Genomic DNA, 21,021 nt, shown 5'->3' with positions numbered 1-21,021 from the left:
AATTCCCTCAGGGGCTGGATGCCTCTCTCTATCGTGGTCCAGTTGGCTGAGTGACACATAACATCATCCTTGTAAGGAAACCTTTCCTTCACAGCTGCCAAGAGCTGCCTCTAAAGGCTGAGGGTTCGTTTCTCTTTTGCAATCGCTTTGTCAATTCCTCCTTCCCTAGCAAGTGATCCCAGCTGCTTGGCTTCCTTACCTTCTAGTTCGTGACCGTCGGCCCCATTGTCCCAGCATCAGAGCAACCAGGTGACAATGTGCTCCCCTGGAAGACAGATGAAATCTTTTTGCATATTCCGCAGCTCGGTTGAGGTCCGGGATCAAGAAGTCACCTCTTCTTCTTCTTCCTCTTCCTCTGATTCTTGTAGTAATAACTCTTGTTCAGATGCCGTCCCCTGTAGTACATGCATTGGGTCTTCATCTTTCTTCACTGCACAAGTTGCTCTTTGTGGCTCTCGTTTGCCTTTCCCCTTGCTTACAGGGGCAACTGATATTGGCACAGATTGGTCCTTTGGTTAGCTGCAGTGTCTGTCACTGGGGTTGGAGTAGCTGCAGAGTCTGTTGTCGGGGTTGGTGTAGCTGCTGTGCTTGGGGGTTGAGTAGCAGCGTTGTCTGTTGCTTTGCCATCAGATCCAGAGACATCTTTTTCCAGAGACACTGTAGGCGTAGGCCCAGCCCCAGCACGTTTGTCCCTCTCTGGTGTAACCAGGACGACAGCACACCTCGTTTAAGTGTTCTGCTAATTTTTGCAGATTTTGCACTTGTTCAGGGGTGAAGTTCCAAAGCACTGGAGGGGCCCATTGTCCCAGGAGCTTGCCCATACGATCCCGCACACCCTGCCACTCATGACTGTCCAGCCTGGGGGAAAATCTCTTGGTGGTCCTCCTATATCGTCTTTTAACGCTAGACAAGACCTGAGCCTGACCCCTGCTTAACTTTCAAGATGAGACAAAATAGGGCATTCTCAGGGTGGTGTAGCCGTGGGTAAAACACACACCGTACGGGTGGCAACATGCTGATCCCCAGCACAAGCAGGAGGCAAGTTTCAAGGGTATTTAAAGGCCATCCAAAACCTTCAGAGTTCTCAAATGCTGCTGTAAATAGCCTGGTGGGGGAGCAGGAGGTGTAAGGAAATATCTTCTTCATAAGTTGACCCCCAGAGGAGGAGAAAAAAAGATGTGTAGTTGCTAAAAAATTCCATTATATACCTCCCAAATTATAGAGGTCATGACCATTCTGGGAACACAAGCCAAACCAGTTTCATGATCAATGAGTGTATTGTATTACTAGTCATTACCATGAAGTACAGTGGAACAATAACCTTAGCCCAGGCCCCCCAGCCGATAAACACTAAAACAGCAAATAGTGGCTGTAAGTAAGGTACAACATGCTGAAACTCTGAGATCAAGCACAACGACTCTGAGAGTAAATAAATCAACATTGTGATGAGTGACTATTAATCCGAAACAATTAGTGCTTATCACAAATACGATTAGACACACTCTGGTCAGATCTGTCATTATCTCAACCCTTTGTGCCCCACAAAGGGGCACCACAAAGAACTGTCGTGTTTTGAGCCCATCTGGTAACTCGGAACCATGCAGCCGCTCGCTCACTCTTTCCCCTTCTTCCTCCCCCCGCTCCCAGAGGGATGGGGAGGAGAATTGAAAGAATGTAACTCCCACGGGTTGAGATAAGAGCAGTCCCACAACTAAGGTATAATACAAAACCACTACTGCTACCACCAATGATAATAATGATAAGGGAAATAACAAGGGGAGAGGATACAATTGCTCACCACCCGCCGACCGATACCCAGCCCGACCCGAGCAGTGATCTGGGCCTTCCGGGTAACTCCCCCCGTTTACATACTGGGCATGACGTGCTGTGGTATGGAATACCCCTTTGGCTAGTTTGGGTCAGGTGTCCTGTCTCTGCTTCCTCCCGGCTTCCCGTGCCCCTCCTGCCTGGCAGAGCATGAGACTGAAAGTCCTTGATTGGGGTAAGCACTGCTCAGCAAGAACTAAAAACATCGGTGTGTTATCACAGACTAAAGTCAAAAACACAGCACTGCACCAGCTACTAAGAAAGAGAAAAATGACTGCTACAGCTGAACCCAGGACACTAGCTAAAGCCAGTGCTGCTATGAGCACTACACTGCTGGTTAATGTGGCTGACTGATGTCAAAATCGTGCTTTCTGGACAGTTAATGGCAGCCATTTGATTTTCTGGCCTCCCAGGGGCAGGATTGCATATATCCTAACCTAAAGGTGAATCTAAAGGGTGTTTCAAAACCCATATCCGTGCCACATGAGAGCCTCAGATCAGTGGCCCTTCTACGGACGAAAAATGTTTTTAAAGCTAAAGCTCATAAGGAAAATCTCACTGTGTAGATCGATGTTGCTGTGCTTGACTCAAGATGGTGGTGTGCTCTTTCTTGTAGGTTGGCGAGTGGGCAATTCGGAAACTGGGTCTTGTGAAATACGGAGAAAAATATGCTGGGAATTACAGTGGAGGGAACAGGCGCAAGCTCTCCACAGCCATTGCCCTCATTGGAGGGCCACCTGTGGTGTTCCTGGTGAGTCTGCAACCTTTGCTCATTGACATTTTCCTTAGAAAACAGAAAAATCAGGTTCAAATGAAGAGTAGATTTTCACAGCCAACTAACGTTTAAATACATCATTAGTCACTTAAACAGGAGCAAAGAGCACATGGAAATAAAGATCCCTATTTAAATGTACGTGCAAGCTATAATGTGACTATGGGCTTCTATTTCTGAAAAGTCACGGAGTAAGTAGGGTCTCAAACATGATGCCAAACTGCCAGCTGTGTAGCATCTTTACCACTTTAGTACAGCTGCAAAGATTTCTGTACCTGCAAAAAAATAACAGCCTTCCTGGCTGGACTCAAGCAAATCTTACTATGCAGGAGAATCAGTCCTATGTTTTTAATAATTCAGTGAAAATTGGAAATAAATATTTTGGGATTCTTTAGATTAAAATTGGGGATAAATCTTAGGATTATTAAAATTCAAAGTGCAGGAAAAAGTAGTCTAATGCTGTGTTTAAACAAATAGACTTTAACTTGTTTTAGAACAGCATATTTCATGTTATACTTGCAGAATAAACAGTACTTCTGTGTTTTGAAAAAGACGTTTGCTAATTTAAAATCTGGAGCATAAATTATTTTCTCATTTCAGAAAATAAGTCAAACCTGCTTATTTTCAACGTTTCCAGTATGCATAAACAGAATGGACAGTTATTTCAGAGATGAGTTATTTGTTGGTAGAATGTAACAGCATAACCTGGGTTTTGTATGTATTTTGCAGGATGAGCCAACAACAGGGATGGATCCCAAAGCACGTCGTTTCCTGTGGAACTGTGCTCTGAGTGTAATCAAAGAGGGAAGATCAGTGGTGCTCACATCTCACAGGCAAGTAGCAACCCAATTGTATCATACCCTGGCTTTTGCATTTACCGGGGCTGGATGCTAAACTCTGTTTGGCTGCTCTGCCCTCCACTGCTAATGAAGTTGCTTCTGCCTACAGCATGGAAGAATGTGAAGCCCTGTGCACCCGAATGGCGATAATGGTCAATGGGCGATTCAGGTGTCTGGGCAGTGTCCAGCATCTAAAGAACAGGTAGCTGTTTTCATTTTACACCACAGAGTTGTCTGTGTTTTTAGGGAGATACAGTCAGACTTAATTCCTCTGTCTTGATTGCTATTCTGGCTATGGGAAAGGCTGCTAGATCTTAAACTGTGCTTCTATTGCAAAGACACTTAACTCCTGTGCTGGCGCTCTTGTTTACAGGTTTGGAGATGGTTACACAATAGTGGTGAGAATTGCAGGGGCAAACCCAGACCTGAAGCCGGTTGAGGAGTTCTTTGGGCATGCCTTCCCTGGAAGCGTCCTGAAGGAAAAGCATCGGAACATGCTCCAGTACCAGCTTCCCTCTTCACCATCCTCCCTGGCCAGAATATTCAGTATTCTCTCCCAGAACAAGAAGAGACTCCACATAGAAGACTACTCCGTTTCTCAGACCACACTTGACCAAGTAAGTTTTTAGTAGCCTGTCTGCCAAAAGCTTCTTCATGCAGAGGTAGGAATAAATCCACCAATTTATTGGACCTATCTTTTAAAGGCATGTCAGCAGAGTACTGGATCCCGGGACTAGTTCAGGAAGCTCAGTGCATAAAATGTCCTGAATTAATGAAAAGTCAGGGTGATGGGTGACATGGCCTTTTTTCTTGCAGGTATTTGTAAATTTTGCTAAGGACCAAAGTGACGACGACCACACTAAGGATCTGTCACTGCACAAAAGCCAGACTGTGGTAGACATTGCAATCCTTAATTCCTTCCTTCAAGATGAGAAGGTAAAAGAAAGTTGTGTGTGAGCCACTTTCAGCAAAGAAATGATGAGCAGAATGCAAACTTCTTTTCCCTGGGATAGGATACTCCCAAAGAAGCTAGAGGAAGAGAAACTGGACACTCTACTGATAACCATTCAATGCAATGCAATTCAATGCAACAGAAACAAAATTCCTTTACGGGGCAGTGCCTCATGGAGTCGTCTTGTACTGTGCTGAAGTGAAAGACTTGAACTTAGCTCATTCATTACAGTATAACTCTGAAGCTGTGGTAAAGCACCCACCAGATGCTGTGGGATTTCAGCTATACTGTGTCTTGTCCTGTACAGTATGCTTTTAGTAGCATTGCAGAAATAGTTCACTGTGGAATCGTGGCCAGTGGTTATTTATAGGTATTTTAGACATGCATGTTTTAGTCTTTAAAACATTCGTGTTGTGAGTGGGAACTTCGTGGTGTTACATCCATTGCTGGCAATGAATGCACCAAGAGAGTCAGTGGCAAGAAAAGTCACCACCAGTGTTGTAGCCTTAGGTTGTGAAAACTTACCTGGTCAGCTGCTTTTCCTAGACTGGTGTAGGTGAGTTGATGACAAATCTGGGGCCACAGAGCAGTACTGTGCAGATGGGATGGCAAGAGACAGGCCATCATATCTGTACATCTCCATCAGTAAGTGGTGATACGCAGAACCGTGAACCCTGCAAATGCACAGGATTGACCCACCAGCATCATAACCAATAACGTACTCTGACTAGGGTTTTGTGTAGTTAAGTACTCTCCTACTCTTTGAGGTACTGCAGCAGCTGCATGAACACCTAGTAGGAGGAGGTGGGTGAGAAGCAGATCTAGTGTTTGGACCACAGCAGCAAACTCAGTAGTTGTACAAGCTGCTAATGCCAAGAGCAAACTCTAAATCATGAGATGTCACTCAGATACGTAATATCTGCTCTTTAACCCCTGCTTTGCAGCAGAAAGGTACCCATAATCTGACATTACTGCTTAGCACAAGCATGTTGCCATTTCTGGCTTTGACAGATAAAACTAGAAATGAGATGTAGATTTTTTTTTTTTTAACAGTATTATTTATGACTTTAAATAAGTAGGTAGCTTAATTAGGGATTGAAAGTGCTTTCAGCTGATCTTTGTAGCCACAGTATTTCTTTACATTGTGCCTGCAATGCTATGCTCTCGTTCTGTCGATTCAGTGATAGCAATGTTCACGATCTGACCAAGTTCCAGACTCTAGCAATCAGCTGCTATCTGCAAATACTGCAAGTTGTTCCCCTAAAATGTTCTTGTTTGGAAACTGGTATAACATTAGATTAAGGTGTAAGTTTCTGCTTCTATTGTGCAGTGTAGTTTCAGTCATTAGGTGATCCCTAACTGGAGAACACATCCCTATTACACATGTGACAAACTGCCTCAGTAAAAATCCCCTTGAAGGACAAGATTCTTCAAAGTAGTAGTGCTACAGTTACATCAGTCGATAATTTTTGAAGTTTTACAAAGCCAGAATAATGTTAGAGGGCATATTATTTAGTAAGAGCAACCAATTCTCATTGACATTGTACAACAGTCATGGGAGAGTATGCTTTCATTAAGATGCTTACGGGCCCCTTTACCTTGCTTTTACATTCAGAAATAGGTTTGGTAATGTGGTTTGAACCCAAGTGCAGTTCCCAGGCTATTCAAGTATGTCATGCCCCTGCCTTAAATACCTGTACAGGTTCAGCACTAGTTCTTGATGCCACTCCACCATGAACCAGTCATGGACCGTTTTCTTCTGTGAATGTCCACAGCAGCCCAACAGTGAAGAGGCTGGTGTGAGCCAGACAGAGCCTTGGGTGACATGGTCTAGTGTGAGGTGTCCTTGCCCATGGCAAGGGGTTGGAACGAGATAATCTTAAGGTCCTTTCCAACTCAAACTATTCTATGATCCTGTATTTCCAGCTATACTTGGTAACACTGACCAAATCAGCTATTTTGAAAAACAGTTAAATATTTAGCACAGGTTCCCAATCCCTGCTGTGTCCTGCCTTGGGATAAAGTAAGAGCTTTCTACATGCTCTGCTGAAGTGCCTTTTTCATACTATTTTTTTTTTTTTTAACTGTATTTAGTACATTGCTAAGGGGATTGAGAAAGGAGTATAATGGGGATTGGTATACCTCACTTAAAACATGATTTGTTATTACCTTTATGGCATTGTCACCCTATGGGGATGAGTAACAGGGTGATGAATATACCAGACTTCCAGGTGCAGAAAAATTACTAAACAGCTGAGCTACAGCCATGAAGACTCTGCAAGTAAGTCATAGCTGCAGCTGTGTTACAGTATCATTGAAACAACTAGCATGTATTAAAGGCTTACCACTGCTAAAAATCACTATTACAAATCAGCATTAAGTCACCAAAGTGAAGGGCTTAAGTTTTGCACGGCACCAAACTAGTGCATGTAGAACTAGAACGAGTTCTAGAAGGATTCAGATTTGGTCCCGAAAGGGCTGTGGTTTGGTCTTTGTAACTGCTCATTTAAATGATTAATTTAGCAGGAAACAACAGTTACATCATAATCCTCTTTCCTTATCCCACCAACAAAATTCTTGATTCCTATTGCCCTGTGACTGTCATGCTCATACAGAGTCTACTATCAGTGACAAAATATTACAGTAAATACATATCTTAACCAGACTATTTCACAGCTCTGATCTGACTCATTTGTACTGAACAGACAGCATAATTCAACTCTCACATGAAGATTTGTCATGCAATAGGTTCAGACAGCCACTAACTTACTCGTGTTGGGGGAAAAAAATCACTCTAGAGTCACATACAGTATATGAACCACTCTTGGTAATGAAACTGCGCTGAGGTGTTAACTTATTCTGAATCATATTACTATTGACATGTTGCATCCCTCTTTCTTTGTAGTACATTTGTATTTTGGTAAGGAGCTGTTGTGTTTTCCCCATGGTTAAACTACCACTTTGTGCTTATCCTTCCCTCCTGAATTATAGCTGGTCCTTCGTTCCAAGCACTTTATGCTATCTGTAATGGGATCTATTTTTTGCACTGGAATATCTGTTAACTTCGCAAAAATCTAGAGAGATTTCACAACTTAAATTCCTAAGTTAAATCCTTAAATGGTCATTTTCAATAGAAGAAAAAAAAAAGTATATATATTTGTATTTGCTAATATCTGTTATGTGAAGTATTAAAAGGCACTCTAATTGCCTTGTATTAAGTGAAAAATAAAGCTGTTGTGGCACCACTGGTCTTCAGAGTGTCATTTTTGCATATGTTCTTTTGAGGAGTGCTCTTAGAAGTTCTTGTTTTGCCCATTTTGTTTTGTTTGAATGTTGATGTATAACATACAAGCAAGTTCCAGTATCTGTACAAATTGGCACAGTGCACATACTATTTTCAGCCAAGTGAGCTGGCACAAGATTTGAAAGGGAAGTGCTACTTGAAGTTTCTAAAGGTAGTAAATAAAAAGGACTCTACCCAGTCCTGAAAAAAGTGATTCGTGCAACTGTCAAATCCAGCTGCAGAGCACGACAAACTTAACTTACCTGGATGTTTAAAGCCCAAGTCAGTTACCTGCCTCTGAGTATTTCAATTACAGAGATATGGAAAGCTGAAACTATTGATGACTGCTCCCCCTCTTTGCTAAAAATAGCCTATACCTGTTTGCACTGACAAAGCAAAATGTTACACTTCAGTATAAAGACGCAGAAATACCCTAAACTTAATGAATCCTTAGCTAGTATTAAATTAAAGGAAATTAATTATATTATTAATTATATTATATATAATTTAATTATCCAGTTAATACTAGCTTGATTTAGAACAGCAGTTTACAAATGAAAGCAGAATAACGGTCCAACTGCCCAAAAGAAAACTGATGTTAAAATTTTGCCTACTACTGCATGTAATCCTACCACCAACCAGTTAAGTTCTAGGATAAGGCCAGTTCTTGAAGTTGCACTCTCAGGAAAATTCATGCTAAATAAGCCAATTAAAATTTCCTCCCTTTTGTGTTTTAATCTAGTGTCCAGCTGGTGTTTTGGGTAATGTGCTTGATTTATCAACCACTTGTCAGAAAACCACAAACTTTGGAATAAAGCACACCTCTAACATCCTGAGAGTTCTTTACTCAATGCTGGTGACAAGGAAAATAGTTTCACTAAAAAAAATTACACTGTTTTTAGTACAGCTCTTTTTTATTCCAATAAAAAATAGAACTTTGGGGGGAAAAAAGTCCTATTAATTCCATGTCCCATTTTTCAGCTCATGTTTTTGTTATTTAAAAAACCCCAAAAAAGTCCTCTGAGTTAACGGCCATGAGGTAGCACTTTGAATCAGCTTGGTAGTGATGGTTTATCAATCATTTATACCTTAAAAAGTTGATTTGTAAAATATAAGATGGTGGTCTCTGAAGCAGTGCTTGTTCCACCCTGAGAATGTTAAAGATGGCTTTGTTGGAGGGAGAGGAGTATGAACACGTGTATCGGAGCTGGGACCTGTTATATTCCCTTACTACAGCAGCTGGACCCCACCCACGTGCCTTGGACGTAATTGCCTACAGCACGGGTTTATTTAAGTGCTTTCTGTGAGATCCTAATGCACTTCACATAAGCAATAATCATCATTAGGCAGATTGCACGAAGATACTTCAGCAGAGAAGTTAAATCAATTTCTCATTGAAGGTCAGTGATTAACCTGTGGGAAAGCTTCCTGTGTGCTCTGCCAGTTCCTGACCTTTAAATTGCAGAAGGAGGTGCTCCACCCCACTGTATGCAACATACAAGCGTGACTCCTCAGCTCATGTGCCCTCTGCTGTGCTGCTGCTCACTTCAGCTTAGTGGCTCCATCCACTGCAGCACCTCCTCAGTGCAACTCCAGCTGCATTGATGTTTTTCATGATTCGGAATTAATATAAAGTATCCCAGTAAGGAGCCTGATTAAAACATAATGGGATAACAGACATACGGGGGCATTCCTTCTTAACCCAGTATGCAATAGCCAAGATGTGGTAATTACAAGAGTCACTGAAGTACATTATGAAAATGAGATCAGCTCTGAGCTGCGATAGAAAAGAGCATTTAACTTAAAAGGTTTGGTAAGTGATCTACCTATGCAGAAAAGTATTAAAAACTAAGGAATGAAAATAAAAGATGGGTGAAGCGTGGTTCATGCCGTAAGTGACAGGGCTCAAGTTCTGTTTCCTGGGGAGGTTGGATATCACCATAAACTCGGCAATTGCTATCAGGGTGCAAAATTTTACTGATTTACTCTGCTAGTGATCAACGTTTTGCATCCATTTACTGTAAACTGAAGAACAGCTGAAGTCACGAGGGTGTGACAATCCATGTTATAGCACTTCCTGACAGCACTTCCATCTTGTCCTTTCTGCCATCAGTTGCATCCTTAGAAGAAGGTTACTTTAGTGGCGAGCATGGCAGAGGCATCAGGAGCATATTTTGCTGGGACTCCAAGAATCTGACACTGTCTCGCACTGAAATTAAACACATGTTTAATTAAGACAGCAATCCAATGAGAAACAATACTTTACTCAGCATGCATGCAGGTAGCACTAATGAGTTCTCTCGATCATTCGTCTCTTACCAGCTCCTACCACTCTCGCGTCTTCATGAGCTCTGTGCCTTCCTGCTGCCCGCTGATCTGGACTCTCATTCCACCACAGCACGTGGACTGAGAAAAGTACACAGTCAGCTGAATGCTGTTACGCTGCAACACAAAAGGTACTAACACTCTGCCTTCACCAGCTAGGTGCCTTGCAGTTAGCAGAAACAATTCTCCAGGCAAGTAAGTGGTGGGATGATCCTTTGCTGAGTCTTTAAAAGGTTCGACTCTTTAATATCAGATCTGAGAGTCCTCTAAAACAGCAGTACCTGGCTTATAACCCAATACACAAAGATGGGTTCAAGGACTGTTTACAGGACTCCGCTGATCCACACCAACATTTTCATCAAGCCAGCCAATCCTGATCCAGGACAAGGGCTTGCCCCTCTCCCTCCACCCCTTCCCATGCCAAAGTCTGTATCAGAAATCGAGTCGTACCTGTGTTAAGTAATCCGTACTCTGTGTGGAAAACACCAATCAGTTTGGTGTAACCTGTATTGATGTGAGCATTGATTGCAGCTCGAAATGCTTCACCCCACAATGCTGGCCCACCAGGCTTCATCTGGAAAGTAACCCATTCATACACCCCTAGAAAAAAAGGCAAAGATGACCTCAAGGAAGGAAATACGTAACGTGCTGTTTCTCAGTTTATGGCCATGACAAAGTTACTGTGAAACCAGTACTGCAATTCAGTGCTGCCATTTGGGGTCAGCAGGACATGAAACTGCCCCTTCATCCCAGCATGCACAACATCTCACAGCTTCCAGGGGCTCACAAGAACACAGGCTTGCTGACTGGAGCTAGTTCAAGTGTAAGTGTAAATACCAGGACGCTGAGGCACAGAAAGCTTCACACTGAGCCCAACTTAGCAATATTCAGTGTTGCCTGGGAAGACGCAGACTACTTTGCAATATCACAAGTACTCATACATGTCTGTGGGATTTGGACAGCTGACTGAACAATGCCAGCTGGCCTTTTTTAAGGCGGGAGATGTTTTCTGGCATTGAAGTGGTTTATGATAGTATAAACCCCTTTGACTGCAAATGTTCATATACTGGGAAACAGTCAATACTATTAATACCACATTTACCACAGAGAGAATCAATATACATATGGAAAGGACATCTATGCCTAATCTACGATTGTTACAAACTACGCTTGACTTGCACGCATCTTTAAGCGGCAGGGATTTTTTTTTGTTTTTCTGTTAAAACTATAAGGCGAAAGCAAGAGTAACATCAAAGTAAATTGATAAAGTGAAAAACCTCTGTGAAAGAGAACAGTCATCATCTTCAGTGTCTCCAGGAAATGCCCTCTCACTGATGGATGGTCAAAGCACGTCCAGGATAACTGCTCTGACCACTACTACAGCAATGCCATTTTGCATGTTCACTCAGCAAGAGTGAACCACGCATCTCTTTGCAACCTCCATGATCACGGCTCTAGTCAGTAATTAATGGAAGTCAGCATAAAATCCTTCTCAAAACCTTTGCCCTTCATCTGTGTTATGTCACCTTTTCCACATGGGCGTGAAACTTGTGCACTTGTCACACAAAGGGTTATAGAACCACGTGATACCTGGTTTAAACTTTAAGCCATTTTTTGTTGATCTGTCAGCATCAGTAACTTTACTCAGCAAAAGAGAAGATAAGCTTACCCCCTTCTTTTGGAGGCTTTCCAAGCTGACACCAGGGTACCAGATAAGCAACCTCATTGTGCTGCTCTTCTATCAAGGGGAGAACTGGAGAGATGAATTTTCCCTGCCAGTCTTTGTCATTGGCTACTGCACGCCGGACTGCTGCTCTGTGGGCAAAGTTATCTGTAAGAAAGGAAACAAAAACCCAAGGAAAAAAAACAATTAAAAATGCACTTAATGTTACATCAGGCTCAATCAAAATGTATAATTACAAGGCGGCAAGCTGCACTTCCATAAATTTGAAACTGATATTTTTAAACAGCGTATTAGCTGGAAGCAGATGTGGTAAGTTTCCTTTAAATTCTGCAGAAATCTCTGCTTTAGCACTCAGATTTAAATGGTTTCAAGCCAAAACAAACTTTCCAATAAAGTTTATAAAATAAGTTAAAATACATTAAGCAATGTTACTGTTAAGATACACATACGGCATCTGCAGGGATTACTGGATGTGGCAACAGTTACCAAGGATAAGGAGATTTGGAGAAAGCACAGTGGATGAGGAAGTGAAGTGGCAAAGAAAATTCAGAAGGAATATTAGATGACTGAGAGAAAATTAAGAAAAATATGAGTTTTGGTTTATATAAAATGCGATAGATAAAAATTACACGCATAGATGTAGGTTTTGTTTGTCCAGCTACATTAAGAGTTATTAAGTGCCCAAAATCTAAACATTTCCTCTTTGTTTTCTTATTTCTTACTTAAAAACAAATCCACTGAGTTAAGAGCGTCTGAATTTCAGTTGGTTAGGCTGCAGTGGCATTTTAAGCAGCATGTTTATGCAGAACAGCTTTCAATAATACAAGAGAAAAATCCAGCATCTGAGAAAACAGGAAAAGCCTGGAGAAATACCAGTATCTTGGGACTAAGAGAAAAATATACCAATTATTTTTAACTACTAAAAAGATATCAGCAGAGGCCTGGTGAATCAAGGAGAAAGGACGTTGTCACTTACACATGTAAACACCATTAGGAAACAAATAAAAATTACAGATTTTTCCTTATGTTTTAATGTTAAAAGTTTCTCACAGATTATTAAAAAAATGTTGGGGTTTTTTTTTAGAGAAATAAATAATAGCCAAGGCTAAAAAGGTAGAGAACCAGGACAATTTATTACTCATAGATGCACGAAAACTTACAATATTCCCATCGAGAGAGAGCTGGCCTCTTCACCTCTCCGGGACAAAAGGGGTGACCCTTTATTCTAAACAGGTCCTGTGAACATGCTGGATTTCAATGAGCAGACTGAGGACCTCAGAAACAAAACTATCATCTGCCTCAGCATACAGATATACCCTGGACCAGCAGATGTATAAAGAAAAGATACCTGTGCATCCTCTCATCTATCCGTAACCCAAGTAGCAAGTTCCTCTGGGCTCCACAAAGAGCACAGCCAGCACACCTAGTCTGTGGTACAACTGTAGCTTGTCTTGGCTCACCAGCAACTTCCAGGTCAGCAACAAATCCAACGACATATAAAGTTTATTATACTGCAAAGAAGCCTGTTGCTACCAAGGCCGATGCAATAACGAAACACTTTGTGCGCTTGGGAAGTCAGAGCTGGCGGATGGCTCCCACCTCACCACAGTGCAGCTGCAGAAGGAGTTTAAACACGTAGACTGCATGCTCATTATTGTAGGGGAGTGACTGTTATGCTGAACTAAAATTTGACAACAATTATACATGCATATAAACTTACACGGACAGCATATAGATTGTCTGCACTTACATGTATTATCTTATTAAGGATAATAAGGATTTTTTACACCCATTTTGAAATTCTGAAAAGATCTGCTGTTCAGGAACCGGCCCTAAGTTAAGAACATCTACCATGAAGGAGCACTCTGCTGCAGTTCCTCAATTATACCTGTTTTGACCAGAGATTGCTGCTTAAGAACAGCTGTAACTCTGTCATCCCAACATGTCAAAATTGTCCTTACAGGCTCTGCAGCATTATTTGCAGTAATTGGTACAGGAACAAATATTTTTGTGGGACACTTTCTTACAGTAAGGGCAACAAATACAAGTTGCGTAAGCATTCTCCTCACCTTCCTGCCTAGGAGACAGGGAACACAGAAAGAAGAGAACAGTGCAAAGGGATGCTGAGCGTACCATACTTCCAAATGTGGACCACCTTATTCATCGCTCCCAGCTCTGCAGACCAGATTCCCACCACCTCCGAGAGAGCTGTGCGAAGGTAAAAGTACTTGTTGGTCATCTCCACAAACTCCTTCATCTTCGATGGCTTAATATCATACGTGCGAATTTCATAGAAAACGCTATTATCTTGTCTGGGCCCTGTAGCAAGGAATGCGAGTACCTGAGAGACAATAATGGGAAAAATCACATTATTTTACTGGGGGCTGGGGTACTTTGTGATCTCCACTACAAAAGTACCTTGTGAGTTTTTTCTTTGGAAATAGCTCTTGTGGGCATTACTTGCTGCAACTCATTTCAGCAGTGTGACAGACCGTGACGTGTCTTTTATTCACCACGCTCAATTGTTTAATTATTAGCTCATAATAAAACAAGATTTTCCTTCTCTCATACCCCTTCCTCAGGAAGCCAGCAGCAGGATGCAAAAAGTCAAAGCAATACAAAGAGTCAGCTAAACACATTATTAAAAGGTGAGGCTGCCAATGCCACCAAAATAGAGGCAACATCAACAGCAGCCTGCATTACCCTTACCCGACCAACTCGCATTACTGCAATCTGTTTTCCAGTTGCAATCTTGCATCAAATTAGCAAATTACATATTGTTGGCAAAAGAAAGAAGAAGATATCAGCACTTGGGAAAAGACTGATTTCTTCCAGCACGAGGTTTCTAAAGTCTGTATCCCTGCCCTTCGCTGGCTGCTTCCCAAAGGCTGGTCAAGGACAGTATTTCTATTCATATAAACCCCTTCAGAAGCCCCAGAATATGCTTACTTCGCAGCTGCTTCAATAACCTGGAACATGCTACTCGTCTCTCAAATAAAAGCAGAAAAACTAAGGCGAAACCAAATCTTTGGCCTTAGCCTGTATTTGCACAGAGTTGGCTTTTTGCACAGACGATGCCATTTTGGATATGTCTAATTTCACAAGCATAGCAGGTATGCGCACTGTACAGCTCAAGCCACAAAATACAGTCGGCCAAGATCAAAGGTCTTGTTTCCTAATGACCCTTTGAAGTGTTGCACATCTAGTTTTGGTTGCCAACTGCTGCAATATTTATGGTATTTATTGGTTTCTAACTCCCCACAGGATCCTGAATTAATAGCAATCCTGCACCAGTGGCCCGTCCAGTGCCGAATTTCTGCAGGAAAAGAGAGGACCGGACGTTTCCTGCCACTCAAGCGAACACTGGACCGGTCCTGGACCACTTCTCCCGCCCAGAGAACAGCACACGATTCTGGCCAAGACCCGGGAAGACGCTCGGCACGACGCGTGCCCGTGCTTGTGAACAGACCCCTTAAAGGGGATGTCGCGACAACAGCCCCTGCCCATGGGGCAGCGCCCGCCCGGACACGGGGAGAAAAAACACAGGCGGGACCTCCGGGCAGCCTGACCTCACCTTTGCCGCGCCAAACCCACCCGTGCCGCGCCAAACCCAGCCCGCGCCGCGCCAAACCCCACCCTCTCGCAGCGTGGGGCTCGCACCCTTGGCCCGGCTTCCTGCCGCCTCGCTCGCTTCCTGCCCGCTGCCTCGCTCGGCTCGGCTCGGCCCGCAGCGCCCCTGCCTTACCTGAGGGCGGGCCCAGGCCCGGACCAGGCGGGCGGCGGCGGCGCCGAGGGGCCGACGGAGCGTCCCTGGGGGCAGCATGGCGAGCAGTAGGCCTGTCGGAAGGCGAGCGCCACCGTCCGCAGCCCGTCACGTGGGAGGGCGGCCCTTGGGCAAGGCGGGGCGGGGCGGGGCGGGGCGGCGGGGTCTCTGTGGGCGGACGCAGGGATGGTCTCTGCAGCCTTCCCGCTGCGTGGGTCGGGGGCCGAGGGTGATTAACGGCCGAGCTTCATTCCGCTGATGGATGGATGGGTGGGTGGGTGGGTGGATGCACGTTCATGACTGCCTCAATACAATTAATCGTAGAATAATCATAGAATCAGCTAGGTTGGAAAAGGCCATCACGTCCAACCTTTTACCCCAGGACTGCTAAGGCCACCACTAAACCGTGTCACTGAGGGCCTCATCTACACGGTTTTTGAACACTTGCAGGGACGGTGATTCCAGCACTGCCCTGGGCAGCCTCTTCGAATGCCTGAGCGCCCTCTCTGTGAAGAAATTGTTCCTAATACCCAGCAAAAACCTCATCTGGTGCAGCTTGAGGCCGTTACCTCATCTTGTTATATGGAAAGAGCCCAGCCACCTCCTTGCTCCATCCTCCTTTCAGGCAGTCTCCCGTGAGCCTTCTCTTCTCCAGACTGAACACCCCCAGTTCTCTCAGCTGATCCTCATCACACTTGTGCTCCAGACCCTTCACCAGGTTCGTTGCCCTTCTCTGGCCCCGCTCCAGCGCCTCAATGTCTCTCTTGTAGTGAGGGGCCCAGCACTGAACACAGGATTCGAGGTGTGGCCTCACCAGTGCCGAGTACAGGGGGATGATCCCTGCCCTGGCCCTGCTGGCTATGCTATTGCAGATACAGAATTATAATTAAAATTATAATAGTTATGTAATAATTATGTAGAATTATAATTTAAAAGTATCCTGATTTATTGGTGAGTCCTGGAACTCTGTGTCCCCCACAGGTTGCCCTGGGGCAAATCACTCAGTAAATTACCCACCCTCCAGTATTGGCAGGATCAGACTTCAGATTGTATGGATACAAATCATCTGTGTGCAGTCCTCCTCCAAAAGAAAGCCCTGTGGCTTTTTTTCTGTAGCTGGTTTTGGTAAATCCAAGGTTTTCACCAGGGATCACTGTCACCCCATTGCAGCTATATGCCCAACTGTGTAGTTCTTACTTCCATACCGTTACCGAAGGGTGGGATTTTGTGATGGCTGAGACTGTGTGACTTTGTGGAATTAAGTATTGACCAGAACAAATGTAAAGCTAAAATTTCTATTGGTGCCGGTGCATCCAGTGTTTTATTCATGGGAGACAAAGCATCTCCTAGCGAAGGATGTGTTATGGAAGACTATCTAAATTAACATGGCAATATCTTTCATGATGCCTCTTAACAGGGGCAGCATATTCCTTCTCCACGCTCAGTAACTGATTTTGATGGCCTCTGCATGGAATTAAGGTGAAGAGAGAAATGATAGATTCATGCCTGTGGAGCTTTCATGCTTTTTCTCTCAATTATGGGCAATTTTTCTCTTTGTTAAAGACAAGTCCAGGAAGAAAGATTGTCTAAATTAAAATGAGATAGAAGGGGTAGTTCTAACAAGCACATTAAAAGAGTTGGCATGGCAAGAATGAAGCATCTGCATGGCATATATGTTACACATTTGTTAGCAAGTGGTATTCTTGGTTAGATTTTTTATATCAGAAGAACTGAGCATAATACATGCTTAAGTATTTTTACAGTATGACAAATAATTCTCATTGTTTCTGCAGCAGAACACATGAAGTGTGATTACTGATGCAGTTTCTGCTGGTTTAAGATCGGTTTAATGTGGGGTTTTTTTCACTTATGAACAAATTGTATTTCAGCTGAAGGCAAGGAATGAGATGGCAAACTCCAGAATATTTAAGGTTGTCCTCTATTTATTATTTGGATGAAGTAATGTTGTTCATGGCCATCTTGTGCTGAAATACTCCTTCACATCTTTGAAAGCTTTTATTTTTATTGTTTGAACTTTTTCTGTGTTTGCTTTCTCATCAGAAATGGTCACACAAGACAGGATTTGAATCGAGTAGTCATAAAAAGCAGGGTTTGTTTTTGCTAACCTTAATAGTCAAGAAGAAGCTTCGATTTTCTATTTCTTTTGTGTAGTCAGGTAAGAGAAAGGTGAGTGGGTTTTTCATATTTGAGCAAAACGGTTCAATACAGGGCAGAGCTAAAATGTACAAAAAGTTGCACTGGAATTCAGTCAAGGTCTGAAATGATTCCCTGAAACAATTCAGCAAATGGTTTTATACAGCAAGTATATTTGAGAAAACTGAGTGCAGCTAAGGAAATGCCCAAGCCTTGTGGATAAGGCTGTTCTTTCAGCTCTGCATTTTTGCCTAGAACTTGTATTCACAATACCCCCTAGTATTTTCTCATTCAGGTTCTTCTGGAAGCCCAGGAGTATAACTTTCTTTCCACATGGATGTGGCAAAGCCAGTAGTGGAGCCTGCCACTCGCAGGTCTGTTTACCAATGCACAGAATGGTGAACAGGAGCTGTGCCTCATAGGCATAAATTTCACAACTCACAGGTGGTATAGGACATCAGGGAAAGACAGCATTCATCTTATAGAAGAAATAATAGTGGATAGTATCTGTCACAAATGCTTTTTGATGAGAAGTTTTAATTTTGGTACTGAGTTGATGAATCAAATGAAATTCTTAATTTATGTAGCTGTGACTGCCAGAGCTGCCTCAGTTGAAATGGTTTATTAACAACTTTTAGTATTGATCCAAAGCTCCATGGAGGCAAAATGCAAGAAGGCGATTTGTGTGTGTTAGTGCATTTATGTGTGGTATTCCCCCCATGCAACATTTTCATGCATTTTCATTTTCCCATGGAAGAGGAAACCCTTTTTATCTGATCTGTATGTGACTTATGGATGTGAGCAAGCACATCCTGGGTAGGATTTTTTATTTCCTTTGTACTAGCAAGGTGATAATGAAAGAAAAGTAACCATCTATACCAGAAGACCTCATGCTGTAAAGAGTAGCTTAGGCTTCATTTGTGATGTTTGCTTAAACACAAAGAAAGTTACTTACAGTTACATCCTTCATCTTATATTTCTTCCTTAGAAAGGCTATTTTCAAAAGCACAGGAGGGTGTAACTCACCACCAATATTCAATGGCAGCGCTTTTGGTAAGGCTTGAGAAAGGTGTGCAATAAGCTTGTCTAGTGTAGGTGTAACAGACGGGCTTCCACTGTTAAGTTTTCACAGATCTCTCATGCTGAGTGCTGCTCTTCCTCTCGCTTGTTTTGCTGCTGGGTGAGCAAGCAACAAATGGTTTTCTGGTTTGCACACAAGGCAACATTCCTGAATGTAATGCAGCTTATTGGTATGTTCCCAGTAGGCAAGAACATGTAAATATCCTTTGGTTTCCATTCTCTCAGCTGTTCCATATGAAAATCTGAATAACATCTTATCAAAGTCAGTATTTTCTTCCCTGTTTTTCCTAGGCAGTTTGCATTCCTCATCTCATGAAAACAATCTGCACTGTATATAAATATTTATTGCATGGCACTGATGAGAATGCCTACAAAACCCAGTGTCAGCTTGGTGTTTACAAGTGGTAAGAGATACACTAGTGTTCTTTGTACCCACAGCCTGAGGACATGCTGCTTGAACCAGAGTCATGTTGGGGTGCCTTACCAGGCAGTGAGCGTTGAGAAAGCTGGCTTCATGTTTTTGCTTTGCTGGAGAAGGCAGTGTGAGAGCATCATAGTGCTTTATCTCTCTGTGCTGTCTGCTCTGGGATAGCCAAATATGTGCTGATGTTTGGCACAAGCCCTGACCACACCAAGGTGGAGTCCGTCAGCTATCTTCGCCTGGCTGAGGGACTGCAGCCTTTCAGAACTGCACAGCAAGAAGATAAAGTGCAGAGCAGGCGCTTATGGCTATCTGAAAGGGAATTTAGCTGCTTCATAGTGCTTGGTTTTTGAAAGCATTTAGGCCTGATGTTTGACATCATGAAGCCTTGTGTCATTGTTTATATCGCACTAGGAGGAGATAAATTGTACTGTATCAAACATTCTCTACTCATCTTGGACACAGCTGTAGCAAGGACCAAGTAGCGGGACACAATGTCCATTTGAATTCAGTTCAAAAGAAAGTATTCAACATATGTTTCCTGTCCTTTTTTAGAGGACCTGTTTCTTAGAAGCTTAGTGAATAGATTTTTCTTTCTTCTTTTTTATTTTTCCTGGAAAATCTGGAAGGGTTTAATGATTCAGGAAGAGCGGATGTGTTAAAGATAAAATCCTCCAATCACTTTTGTATAGTAAAATTGTTTTATTGCAAACCTCTAATTTAAAAAAAGAAAAAAGAAAAATTTTTCCTATCATCAGGCCATAAATACTGATTTAAAGTGTTTAAAGATTGTATTAATGGCCACTGCAATTGCAGTTGTTCCTCACAGAATACCTACTTGGGCTTTGTGAATGACATTTTTAAAATTGGAGAGTGAAATATTTCTTTTAGTCAATCCCTGTTTAGATAATTAGGCAAAAAAACCCAAATGCTCTGCTTGCATTTTTTCACAGATGGGGTGACATAAGGTAGCTTCTGCCACTGTGGATATTTCAAGCATGATGCATCTGAGAACTGGGAGGTCTGTGCTACAAAGAGCATGGAGAGGAGACAGTGTCAGTATGCAAATGAAGGTTTACACGAGGAGGACCTAACTGGGTTGACTTTGCACTTCACAGGTACTAACTAGCTCAATTAACATTTTCCCCAATAAAATTAAGACCTGAAAGGATGCTGATAAAACACCCAGATCCTCTTGCCTAAGTTAAAATGCTCTACAGCCTTCTCTTACTTGCTTCTCTTTTCTGTATACAATAAGATCTCTTCTGGGGGTGCAGAGTGAGATTTTCTCGAGGATTTAGCCAAGGTTGCACTTGTGTTCTGAACCTAGGTTTGCCTGCAGAAGAGTGTAAGTTGGGAGCTAAGTGTTCCTTTAAGGCTGGCTCTAGCTTCTCTAGTCTGAAAGCAGGTAAAGCCAGACGGCAGAGGTTAATGTTTGAGGGTCACACCATTATTCCCTGGGTAAGTATTTTCTGGGTCTTCTACACACACACCTGGACATATTTAACTTGGAGAAATCCAGGGTGATTTCATCTGAGGATGGAACAATAGTGTGCCTCCTAACCTCCTGATTTGTCTGAGTCCTCACGTGGTGGAGGAGGTAAGCGTAAGTGCCTGTTGCATCAGATTTGTATGAAGGAAGATGTAGTCCCACACAAGACTGCTACCTGGGGAAAGCACCTTCTTTCCTTGCAGTCCCATGCCAAGCCCAGACCAGAGGTGAAGAAAATATATGGTCCTGTGCAAGCATAAGAGAGGAGGGCAGGCTAATGGGGACCACTTTCCTTTCTTGGGTGATTTCTTTAACCCTCACCCACCTTGGGTCCAAGATGAATGCAATCAGGCCACTCTCAGACAAGTGCATCCCATCCCCTCATGTTGTCTTGTTGCTGTGCTTGTGCCAGTGGGAAGCCCTAACTGA

At 42.9% G+C, this 21,021-nt stretch overlaps 2 protein-coding genes across 6 annotated transcripts in view; one reads left to right on the top strand and one right to left on the bottom strand.

Moving 5' to 3' along the window:
* The window catches only part of ABCA1 (ATP binding cassette subfamily A member 1), a 94,529-nt gene extending 86,894 nt beyond the window's left edge, over positions 1-7,635 (top strand). For all 5 annotated transcript variants that reach the window (XM_030470606.1, XM_030470608.1, XM_030470609.1 and 2 more), the window contains 5 exons: positions 2,444-2,578; positions 3,329-3,432; positions 3,548-3,640; positions 3,812-4,055; positions 4,255-7,635. In XM_030470606.1, coding sequence (XP_030326466.1) covers positions 2,444-2,578; positions 3,329-3,432; positions 3,548-3,640; positions 3,812-4,055; positions 4,255-4,395 — 717 coding nt within the window. In that variant the 3' untranslated portion in view covers positions 4,396-7,635. The remainder of the gene's footprint in view (positions 1-2,443; positions 2,579-3,328; positions 3,433-3,547; positions 3,641-3,811; positions 4,056-4,254) is intronic.
* Positions 7,636-9,626: 1,991 nt separating this feature from the next.
* On the bottom strand, positions 9,627-15,617 carry LOC115601088 (protein NipSnap homolog 3A-like). Its single transcript, XM_030470610.1, has 6 exons — positions 15,428-15,617; positions 13,816-14,023; positions 11,668-11,829; positions 10,449-10,598; positions 9,993-10,079; positions 9,627-9,882 (listed from the first exon to the last, which is right to left on the bottom strand). The coding sequence occupies exons 1-6, from the start codon at positions 15,503-15,505 to the stop codon at positions 9,806-9,808; spliced, it is 762 nt and encodes a 253-aa protein (XP_030326470.1). The 5' UTR covers positions 15,506-15,617; the 3' UTR covers positions 9,627-9,805.
* Between the last annotated feature and the right edge of the window lie 5,404 nt (positions 15,618-21,021).

The sequence above is a fragment of the Strigops habroptila genome, chromosome Z, assembly GCF_004027225.2.
Source record: "Strigops habroptila isolate Jane chromosome Z, bStrHab1.2.pri, whole genome shotgun sequence".
In the NCBI taxonomy this organism is placed as follows: Eukaryota; Metazoa; Chordata; class Aves; order Psittaciformes; family Psittacidae; genus Strigops; species Strigops habroptila.
Note: the sequence above shows the minus strand (reverse complement) of the source record. Positions and strands in the feature narration are given on the sequence as shown.

Bases quoted from the DNA above. Each gene is read 5' to 3' on its own strand.
- LOC115601088 (XM_030470610.1), bottom strand. From the start codon at position 15,505: ATGCTGCCCCCAGGGACGCTCCGTCGGCCCCTCGGCGCCGCCGCCGCC. The intron at 14,024-15,427 runs GTAAGGCAGGGG...ATTGTCTCTCAG, and splicing joins GGGCCTGGGCCCGCCCTCAG to GTACTCGCATTCCTTGCTAC. The intron at 10,599-11,667 runs GTAAGCTTATCT...CTTTTTTTCTAG, and splicing joins AAAGCCTCCAAAAGAAGGGG to GGGTGTATGAATGGGTTACT.